General features: G+C 35.8%; 1 protein-coding gene across 3 annotated transcripts in view; it reads right to left on the reverse strand.

Moving 5' to 3' along the window:
• Positions 1–12177, reverse strand: part of dock4b (dedicator of cytokinesis 4b) — a 94930-nt gene that overhangs the window by 41043 nt on the left and 41710 nt on the right. For all 3 annotated transcript variants that reach the window (XM_067428560.1, XM_067428561.1, XM_067428558.1), the window contains exons 8-13: positions 10744–10895; positions 7174–7255; positions 7026–7086; positions 6814–6946; positions 5856–5944; positions 3425–3550 (exon numbers count right to left, since the gene is read on the reverse strand). In XM_067428560.1, coding sequence (XP_067284661.1) covers positions 3425–3550; positions 5856–5944; positions 6814–6946; positions 7026–7086; positions 7174–7255; positions 10744–10895 — 643 coding nt within the window. The remainder of the gene's footprint in view (positions 1–3424; positions 3551–5855; positions 5945–6813; positions 6947–7025; positions 7087–7173; positions 7256–10743; positions 10896–12177) is intronic.

Genomic DNA, 12177 nt, shown 5'->3' on the forward strand with positions numbered 1-12177 from the left:
TTGCTTGCTCAGCAGAAAAACCCACAGACTTCTCATGTTTCTGGAACTCGAATTGATTCTGGAATGAAAAGGCTCTTTTACATCAAATGAATAGAAATGCAAAAGCACATCTCTCCTCAAGCAACATGATTTGAGGCATCATTCGTGTCGTAGCACAATTGGTCAAGGTTTAATTCAATACACCACAGACCAATGATAAAACATGGAAAGTGTTGTCATTATTATTACACAGGAGCACAACTTCACTCATATGAAGTTCATCCCTCCCAAATGTCCTCAGCAGGTGCATCCTGCGACTCGTGGATAAGACCACCAACAAAAGATTGCCAAACACACACATTTTCTATCACACAGGAAATGCAACTACATATTTGCACCGTGTCATTTTACATCGGCCGTCTATGCCTCGACGACCACGATCACACGCACATTTTCAAGGCTGCATGCACATTTCTACATTTGTAGAAATGGAAATGTAACAGCCAACAGTAGGTCACGGCCACATTTCATTTGCCAACGTTAAAGAAACAAAAACATTTTCTGACACGCTTCTGGATTATTTTGTGGACATCAACTATAGAAAAAGTGCATGATTTGATTTGAAAATGCACTGTGGGAAACATTTAAAGCATTGCAGTGTCTTCAAAAAAGGGGACAAAGAACTTCCGCCGCCTAAGCCACCAAACGGAGGAAGTGTGGGTTCCTGTGTGTGTGTGTGTAATGCAATTATGTGTGTGCAGTCCTATTTCAAGACGCAACTTCAAACCAGTAGTCATGCCAACTAATGTCCATATGACAGTTGCTGTGGCAACAATCAGATATATAAAAATCTACGTGAGTTTCCTGGAAGATCAGAAACAGAAGTGGTGAATGAGAATGACCTGGAATACACACACACACGCGCTGAAAAAAAGAGGAAAGATCAGCCTACAGCAAAGGACTAATAATAAATCCGGCAGCCATAAGGCACAGTTACTGCCAGTGATGGCACATTCATCCAGGAGGCAGCCGACAGGCTGCTTGTGCAACCAAAACATCTGGGTCAGTAATGGAAAGACGGAGAGTGAAAACAGTCTCAGGCACACACAGTCTGCCTGATGCATGCTGCACAAAAACGGCAAGAGCTTCTCAAACTTGCATGTTACTAGTTTAAGTGGTGCAGACTACTCATATATATATATATATATATATATATATATATACGACATATAGCAGAGACTGTCATTTAATCTTTTATGGCATGAGTTACACTGCCATTTCAAGTCAAAGTTTTTTTTTTTAAAGAAATTAAAATTTTTAATCAGCATTGACGCATTAAAGACTAGCGAGATTAAAGACTATTTCTATTTTCTTTTTAAATGCTTTTCAACAAGAATGCGTTAAATGGATAAAAAGTGACATTAATAATGTTACATACATATCTATTTCAAATAAAGCAAATCAGAATGATTTCTGAAGGATGGTGCGATATTGAAGATTGGTAGCCTGACGTCGTCATACTCAGATTCTAGTCAGAGCAGGCCCGGCTCCAGAATCAAATCACTCAGGGTGCTTCAGTAAAGTGCACGCTAAGAAACAGCTCCACCACAGCAGTGTAAAATGAGAAATGTATAATTATTTATTAAAAGTCATCACTTTTAGCAATAACTGGAATTTTACAAAATATTTAGCTACAAATGTTTGTCTATTAAACTGCCTTTACATTGATTTAATGTGTTAATTAATGTGATTTTTTTTTTTTTTTTAGTTCTTTGGAGCATAAAAAAACAAATGGATATTTAAAATTAAAAATCCTCTTATCTGTAGAGGGCACCAGAACTATGTATTGAGAAAATTAAAATACATGAATAGACAAAAACAATGGGATTTATTTTTCATTCACCAATTAATTTTTCTGCTTCAAGCATTTTTTTTAATCAAAACTAAGTATAAAGATTATTCTCAACGTTATGAAAGCTAACAGAAATAATTTTACTTTATGCAATGTGTGTGTAAACATGGCCATAAATGCCATTTCCACTCTATGCAATGCATGGGACAATATGTCATGTAAAAAGACATGTAACAATATTTTCATAAAAATGCATCTCCGAGACTATCCGGTAACACTTGAGTATGGGGAACACATTTTCACTATTAACTACTATTTTCACTATTTTGCCTCAATAAACTCCTAATTTACTTGGGTAATGTAGTTTTTGTAGCATTTAAGTTAGGTATTGGGTAGGATTAAGGGATGTAGAATAAGGTCATGCTGAATAATGCATTAATATGTGCTTTATAACTTCTAATAAACAGCCTAATAATATCCTAGTAATATGCATGCTAATAAGCAACTAGTTAATAGTTAATAACTGAACCTTAAAATAAAGTGTTACCGAATATCCAGATTTAAAACTGTGTATGTTGTCAGAGAAATTCACTAAATAATGTCCTCTACAGAGGCAAAACCTCTATTCTGTGTCAGGAGGATATTTCAGTCTCATGCCGAGTGGCAAACATGTCACTTCTGAAACTTTGCAGCATGCAATTGGCCATCAGTCCTCTTAACAACAATGGTTTTATTTAATTCATTTTATAGACTGTAGCCTCGAAAGTGAGCCAAGATCTCTACAAGATCACTAAAATGTTGTTGCTTTGTCAGTTCAGCGTGATCTCACAAAGTTCCATTATAAAAATGACACCAAGAAATCTCATGTCGTGACTTTGAGCCAGCAATATTTCAGCACTGAATAAAAATTCTGAACATCTCTAATCACGTTCAAGAGATCAACTGTGATTGGCTACATTACTCACCACTGCAAAAACACGGTAAATAGATGCTTTTGGCGCTCTCCAGAGCTCGGACACAAATGTGCAAATCTGCCAAATCTGTTTTGCCAATATTCTTACAGTATCAACTCAGGGTGCTTTTGCTTGTGTTTGAGGGTGCTTAGCACCCCCGTAGAACTGGGCCTGAGTCAGAATACGAGTCTGCTACTGCTCCATTGGGCTGTGGCTATAGGGCAAAAAAGCCTCTGCACTTAACTGGATAGACCTACAACCAATCAGAGCAACGGAGTAAGGGACGCAGGTTGAGCGATGCATAGTTGTCAACAGAACTGCGCGCACATTGAATGAAGATGAGTGTTAAAGCTCTTTGCTGGTGTTGTAAAAACGTATAAAATATCTTCATGGAACATGTTCTTTACTTCCTATCCTAATGATTTTGATAAATGAAAAATCGATAATTTTGACAAATAGAATGCATTGTTGGCTATTCCCACAAATATACCTGTGCGACTTATGAATGGTTTTGTGGTCGGATATTTATAATAAATGTAGATATTTAAGCAAGAACAATCAGATGCAGTCTCTCAAAGCCAACAGAGCTTTTCTAGAATATAATGGTCTGTAAATAAATGAGTTATTGTTTTATTTTCACCTGGCATGATGACATCCGAGAAGCCCAGTTTTTTGGTTATGGACACTCCTCTAGTGAAAAGGACCATATATTCTCTCCGCAGCTGTTCAATGTCGCCGTGCAGCAACTGGAGCGCCACCGCAAGACCTGGATTGAACACACGCATCAAATTGATATTAATCCTTTAACAAAGACAGCATAATATTAGATAATTACAGATGATTATTCACAGCTTTCTCAAATCACTTAATGAATGGACCTTTGCCCAACAGACTGACACTGAGAAAACTTTAGTCCTGCACATAATGAATATTCACAAGAATTCAATGAAGAGGACATGATGAATATTTATTAGAAAGCTGTGAATATAATAATCCTCCCCCATTCTGTTCTCTTAGTTTGAAAGGATGTGATAGTAAATGTCAATTTTGTGTCATTTTATTCTGTTAAGCAGAGGGGATATGGCAATTGTTTACAATTGGGTAAACAGAAGCTTTTGTGACTATTGTATTGTGAAAGTTATGAGATGTACTGTAAAAACACACACTATCAGTCCGGAATCTGCTTTCTGTGACACCTCTAACCAAATGAAACCTCAATTTAACTATCTGACCACCATCATCTCCCACATCATTTCCAGCCACCTTTAACCTATTGACCCAATCGTCCAAACGATTATGTGCCTTCTCCGCCCAGTTTAGAGTTTTGCTGAGCTTTGGAGAACTGGCCAGTTCAGGATTGAAAACTGAAAATCGAATAGGCCATCGGTACATGACAGTGCAAGGGTTAGCTCTGCTATTGCAGCTCTTAATGATGTTCTGAAGCTGTGCCGAGGTTGATCATAAACAGTCTGGCACATACTCAATGGCAAAAGCTTTATGTTGTATAATCGCTGTTTGATGGCACAGGGTCAGAGAAGTACTGTTGGAGAATTATTCAATTACTGAGCTCCAACAAATTCTCCATTAATCACACAGACAGTTTCAGACCGTGAATGTGGGAACTGAGCCAAACTAAACCTACCCAAATTGAAATGTTACAGCCAGCATACACTTTGCAGCAATTAGAAGACAATGCAAATGATTTACATCTTTACATAATTCATAGTCACAGAATAAGCAAGACGAATTCATGGGTGTCAAGACACAATACAAAAAAAAAAAAAACATAAATAAATAAATAAATAAATACAAATATAAAACAAATAAAACTTAACTAAACTTTTTTGTATTTATTGTATTGTATTTTAAATAAAATTAAAAATAAAAACATTTAAATAAAATTAAATCTATAAACAATAATTAAAACAAAACAAATTAAACACAAGGATAGGCTCCAAATGTCCACAGAAGTTTGACGAGTACACTAGAATATATTCACTGGTATTCAATAAAAGTCCAATTATAGCTTCAGTCAATCATCATAATCACTCTGTTTAATAGTTCTGATGAAGACATTTCTTTGTTCTGTTCAGCATAACTGATGAGATTATCAATACATAAATTAAAAAAACGCATGGCTGATGAATTTGTATGATAGTAAGGATGTGATCTTGTATCTCAGTGTATGAGCAAGCGTTTAACAAACCTCCATTGAATAGTTTTATATTAGCAGAAATCTTCATTTATTCAGATAAAATTTTGCAAGACTCTACTTTTGTGTGACAACTATTGTTAACAATGAACTAACTATTGTCCATTGTCTGATGTGCTGAGGAACATGTTGACTCAATAAAATCATTTATTCCCTGGATTTGCAGCGTGATGACTCAAACCGGTGTGAAGGTGCTGCATGCAATTATGAGCTCCTCACAGAAAATGCAGAAATCGCAAAAAAAAAAAAAAAAACTACCATCTGGCTACTTGTGCGTCTATGTGCATATCTTTTTTTCCCTGCCGAAACGAAATTTATAACCATGTTTGGATAAGCCACCCTGGGGGTCTTTTCATGCGTCTTTAGATCTAAAATTATTAACTTCGAAGTCATCATGCAAATTAGGTGTCTGGGAGAGCCGAGCATCTTTAAACCACCGCCAGATATGCTGGCAAATTGCGTACACAAGCATTATGCTGAAAATGGGGGTATTTAATTTAAAGGGAAATACACTTCTGAAGGTTTTATTTTCCCTGAAGTCCATTTATAATGTTTATCAAAGTTTCATGCACCAAAAACAGTCTTAACTGGGGTTTTCATGACCATTTTCCTTCCTCTCTCTGACCTTTAAAGGCTACTTTTTTACGGTATTTTTAAGACTATATGTAAATGACCTCTTTTATAATTGGCTAACTTGTATAATGAGTCCCCACCAAGTTCCTGGACATTAATAAAATAGGTGTTGATATGTAGCTATAGTTGTGATGTCATAACCACAGTGATTTCTGATCCGTTTATGCAGATTGTTTTCAATAAATGACTTAACTCAATCCCAAGGTTGCGAAAGCTTCATCATTACCTGTGTTGGAGCTGGAAAGGTTGTATCTGGAGTTGACTTTTTTAATGATGTTGTCATGAGTTTGACTCCAGTCGCTCTCTGTGTTGCAACTGCAAAAAACGAAAAAGAAAACAAAGGGCAATCAGCACACTGGATTCAATCACACAGCCAGCCAAACAGATATAAAGAACAGCAATCACATTAACAGCCCAAAGGACTGGCCACGAGCCAGCTGATAATGTGTCAACCGTCAAAGATCTGGAGCCAAACACATCTGTCTGCTCTCCAGTACAAAGTGGGCCACACTACTGCAGATTTCCATTTGTATTCCAGGCACTAAATCTTTGGATTAAAATCCTTATAATTTATAACATACAAATGTCTGCAAAAACACAGAAAACATCCTCAAATCTAAATGGGGAAAGGAGATATCAGCTATTAGGACAAAGACAACTTTGATTCTCTTAAGTTAGTCATTGTCATTTGCAAAGCAATGAGCAGAATAAAAAAAAAGTCAAATAAAAAAATAAGATTAATATATATTATTTATTTTTGATGTTTCATGCCATGTCATCATCTATGACTATTTTCATATCAAATTTGTTTAGGCTGAAAATTACAGTTTTAAAGGAAGTGCATGTAAGATTGTGGCCAAAAATGGTACTGCAATCACTTTTAAATGACTGTAGAGCGGTGTGTGTGTGTGTGTGTGTGTGTGTGTGTGTGTGTGTGTGTGTGTGTGTGTGTGTGTGTGTGTGTGTACATGTTTTTCTATCCTGGTGGGGACTGTCACCATAAGGACCTAAACACGTTTATAAATCATAAAGAATGAGGTTTTTTTGAAAATTTCCAAAAGTTTTGGTTAGTGTAAAGAGACAGAATATACAGTTTGTACAGTCTAAAAACCATTACGACTATAGAGAGTCCCCACAAAGACAGTAAAACAGACGCGGTTGTGTGTGTGTTGAGGGTCACTTACGCATAGACCTTCAGCAGGTGGTCATCTTTGGAGTCAGCCGTGAGGAGATCAGCGATGCTGACCACAGCACAGCCGAACGGACGTCTGTATTGCACATTACACGTGTTCTTCTTCTCTCCTGCACCCATCCTCCCTATAAACAAAAAACAATCACATGCCTGCAGGGTCTTTGGCATCACTAATTATTCCGTGGAGACAATATGGGCTTTTACCAATCCTAATGATGTGTACGACAATATACACGTCTTTTCTCAGGTCGCCGCTCCCCAGATCCTGAGTAAAACAAACAAAATGTAATAATCAACATCGATTACTCTGCGTGATTGATTAGTCTGGGAGGGATTTTATGTCAACGCTCACCACAAAAAGTGTGCATTGTCTCTCGGTCTTCTCTGGAAACTTGGGCAGACCGTTTTTATTGAGTTTAACAAAGAACCTTTCACTGAGAGAGAAAACAAAAAGAGAGTGAGAGAAAGACTTTCAGTTTAAACACTCAGTTCATTCTGTACAAATGCAGTTTAAACACACAAAGATCACAAAGAATTTGTTTTTTAAGGACAATAACCAGCGTGTAACAATTTTGGCACAGCAGGCACAGTGCTGTTCAATTCACTTTCCCTAATAAAATATTTACCAAGCAAAATCTCTGAAATGGTTCATCATAAAAGATGTTGAACTGTCAATAAAATGAGAAGTAGAACATGCTAATAAAACATAACTGATCACAAAAAAAAACAAAAAAAACAACTGAGACATTACCATGCAATACCATGTTTTTTTACCATAGTAATTTTTAGATATGCACTACAGTAATACATGTTTTTATACATGGTAATAATGTGTCTTGGTATGTGCAATGGCCAAAAACATTATTACTTTTATGGACAATTATTCATTTATTTGACATAAATTAGGGTCATAAATCAAATGAATACCATGTTTTTTTTGTATGCATGACCTATAGTAATACTATGGTTTTTATACATTTACTAGTAATAGTAGGAGTTGTATACATGTTCAAACACGCAATAGTATGTTTTATTGGACATAAGTATTGCCATTGTATTTAAACATATACAAAAACAAACATGTATAAAACATGTTTAAATGAAAGAAAGAAAAAACAATGATGGTAATATGACATTTAATGGACAAATGACACTTGTAGCGTGGAATTTACATCTGATATAATCAAAGTACTTTTTTGTAAAAAATAAAAAAAATGGATTCCTGAGGTCCCACAGTTAACTCCAGTTCTGCTGTATTTTTCAAATATGCATCCAGGAAATTAAGAAAATATAATGTAAACCATGAGAGACACTGCTAGCTGTCAATACAAGGCAAAAATAGGACAGACACCATGTGTCCATCACCAACCGACCAACCTCGTAATCCAGTTGCATGACTTTCACAGCTTCATTAAAAAAAAAAGAAGAGCAGCTCTATAATTGTATCCCAACAGGAACAATAACTGGCAATAGAGATCTAACAAAACTTAGGCATACAATCCGCTCAGGAAAATACACGCATTCATGCATGGACTTGTATTAAACCGGCCCTTCACACAAACACCGTGTTAATTAACTCAGCATTGTTGCAATCCCAGCGTCCCATCACCAGAGGCAGGAGCACAAAAGCTGTTTTGGCCTTTGACACACAGCTGCAGGGCTGCGATCGCTTTCTGAAGAGGTGTCTGCGGACCCTGGGATATTCCTATCGGCAGACATCACGCCAGCATTTCAATGACACACAGTCGGGCGGCTTTTTTTCACTCTCGCTCGGCACATCACAGAGAATTTGTTATTTCCTCCCTTGATGCCAGGGATTGTAACACAACAAGTTCAAATGGGACACCGATACGACATCCACGCCTCCCTCCGGACAAGGCTGGATAAATTGACACGGATGGAAACGTGATCCCTGTATGTCTGGCTGGATAAATTAACCATGCCACAAAACGGTCCCGTGGGAACAGAGGGGGAGCCGTTACCCAGAAGGCTGTCAATCAGCACTTTGTACACATCCTTTGGCAGAAATGAGGAGAAACACAGATAGATTCTCTCTCGCATGCTTCACACAGACATAAGGGCCTTTTTGTAGCAGCGATCAAACTGTCTAAAGAAAATCAACACAAACAGCATCCTCATCTTTTTGTAACAGCGCTGGATGTCCGTGCGCCACTAGACGAAATGGGTATAACTGGTAACAGGAGCTGCCTAAAATCAGGACTGATGCCGAATCACTTGATTCAAAGAAATAATGTGGGATCAGTACTAGTTAAGCTGCAAGGAAAATTGATAAATAAATAAATAAATAAATAAATAAATAAATAAATAAATAAATAAATAAATAAATAAATAAATAAATAAATAAATAAATAAATAAATAAAACAGAATATAATAAAATATTTCTACTTTGACCACATAAATATACAAACAGGCATAATAAAAAAAATAACTAATTTTATATACTGTAATACTATTATTATTGTTGTTGTTGTTGTTGTTGTTGTTGTTATTTAATGCTGTTAAATCAATTAATCGTGATTAATTGCATCCAAAATAAAAGTTATGCATATGTATGTATGTACGTACGTACGTACGCAAATATATACATACATATATACACATGCATATATACATATACACATATTTTATATATATATATATATATATATATATATATATATATATATATATATATATATATATATATATATATATATATATATATATATATATATATATATATATATATATATATATATATATATATATATATATACAGCACTATTATTATTGTTATTATTACTATTATTATAACTATTAATATAATTATTATTATTATTTACATAAATGCATTCATTTGGATGTGTAATGAAACCATCGAGTTTTGATAAGGAATTAGAGCAAGATAAGGATTATGCGTCACAAATCATAGTACATCAAAAATATTATGTCCAGAATTTTACAGTTTCAGATTTTTGACAATGATATTTTTAATTTAAGAAAAACGCCAAAGAATGTTAAAATTATTAGGTTAACTATATTAACCTAAAATATTATTTTAAGATAATTTAGCATTGCATAGTAAATTACAGACACAAGTAAAAGAAATAAGCATGGCATATCTCCAAATATCATCATAGTTTCATTACATTCTTAGAAGTATGTAATTTCTCCATTAACAGCACATTAAGTTACAGTGACAAATATTCAAATTGGGATGCAGTCCTAGTGATTCCCTATTCCCGGCAGTTGTGGGAATCTGGTTAGCAGTGTGATTAAATCCACAGGACCTGTCAAGGCTAGATATTGAACAGATTTGAAGTCACAGGCATGCCTAAAAAAAGTCAGTGCCACTATTCCATACAGAAACAAAAAAAGACAGATAATTAACTGGAAAACAGCCATCTAACCAGGTAGGGAAATCGATGCTGGATCAGAGCCACATTAATATTCTCCTTCAAGACTACCAAGACTGATGGAAAAACTCCAATCAATGAACAGAGGGAAAACACTGAGACAATGTGAGCAAACGCCACCGAGCAGCTGCAGAGACAGTTAGAGTCGGTAATTAACCATTAGATGAGATAAACAGGTACACACACACGACCATCTGAAGGCTCTCACAGCCTCAACTGCAGGTGTGTTTCCCTGATGAAAACTCTTTGTTTGAGTTTCATCTGTCTGGCAGTGGCCAGGGACAAACACAGGAGGAAGCACACGTAATGAGGTTATGATTGAAGAGCGCATCCTGCTTCAGGACACAAATACAAGACATTTTTTCACAAATGGAAGACGTTTCATTACAACAGCAAATCAGAATATTAAGAAACACTAAGCAATCTCACAAACACCAAACTTTTACACGGTAGTGTATGAGCTGACAAAACACACAACCATATAAATGATGAGCGAGATTCTCACCTGAGCGGTTTGTTCTCTCGACTATCATAGATAAAGAAGAAGACCTCCAGTTCTTCACCCAAGTTTGAGCTCATCAGACTCTTCAAATGGACAAACAGGTGATGTGTGCTGATAGGAGTCGGAGTTTCTTTCTTCCGGTGCCGATGCTCCATCTACCCATTCAAACACAGAGATCATTACATGTGATGCAACCATTTTTCAATAGGGCATTTTCAATATAAATGCACATAAACATCAAATAGATCTCGAACATATGTATTTTTAATCTCCAAAAAGCAGGAGAAGCTGTGCATAACATAAGCAGAAATGCATTGAAAATTCCACTGAATTCCAGCGGCTCCATGTTCACAGCACGGCTCCTTTACAGCCGGCCAAATCTAATTTGATTCAGTTATTATGCTCATGTCTTTGCAATGACACCATAGAGTGCAATGTCAAATGCACACACACGCATGCACGCACATCGCTGCACACATGCTCATTTTAAGTGCACATTCACACCATTGCTGTTGTGTAACAAACACACTTTTCACTTGGGAGTATCATCTATTGGATTGTGTAGTCGTTGAACCGCACTCTGTGTGAGGACACCGAGGTGTGAAGAGGCATGATGGGAAATATAAAATGGCCAACAGCGTAGTGCATATGCTCCCTCTGTGATGCTCTGTGCATGCATGAGGAGGACAGAGGTAGACACACTTTAATTTAAAGACTTTAAATAGTAATGGTGGGATGTAGCCTTTAAGTATTCCTCACTTAAATAGCATTGGAAGATTTTAAAGCAAGTAAATAAGCAGCCATTACAATTCATTTGCCCCATGTTGAAAAAAGAATGCAATACGTTTATATTTTTATTTTTATATAAACATAATAGCTTCAAAAATGTAATTTTCTATATAGGTGTGTGTGTAATTAATGTTGTAGAACAAAACGTCCAAGTATCGTCAACATATGTTTACCACAGACATTATTTTAGTCATACTCCCATTTTAAAAAGTATAATATAATGGAAATTTGGAAAATATCAAGCAAACCACTGACAAATTTGTTTTCCCGGTTTTTGCGTCACCCCTGCATAACTCTATGGTGTCAGGAATCGGGATGCAAATGAGATGAGGAGGAGCTTGCAATTACATTATTTTTAAATGTATTTACATAAAAGTAATATTTAAGGCAATGTATTTAGCAAGAAATACATGAAATACTATAGTATGTAAAATGGTTGAATTGGATTTTCAGTTGATTGTAATGTGATGTGTCAGCATTTAGGTGCATTAAAGTCACTATGGAAACATAACTGACCTTTTTTATGTTGAATACTGCAGTATTTATTATAAATGACTTATCTGTGAACATTATTTTTAATTCATGTGGCCTCGTAAACTTTAAACTTTCTCTTATCCTTGCAGCGACATCTCCCCTCTTCCCTGATGA

This window comes from Pseudorasbora parva, chromosome 20 (genome assembly GCF_024679245.1).
Source record: "Pseudorasbora parva isolate DD20220531a chromosome 20, ASM2467924v1, whole genome shotgun sequence".
NCBI lineage: Eukaryota > Metazoa > Chordata > Actinopteri > Cypriniformes > Gobionidae > Pseudorasbora > Pseudorasbora parva.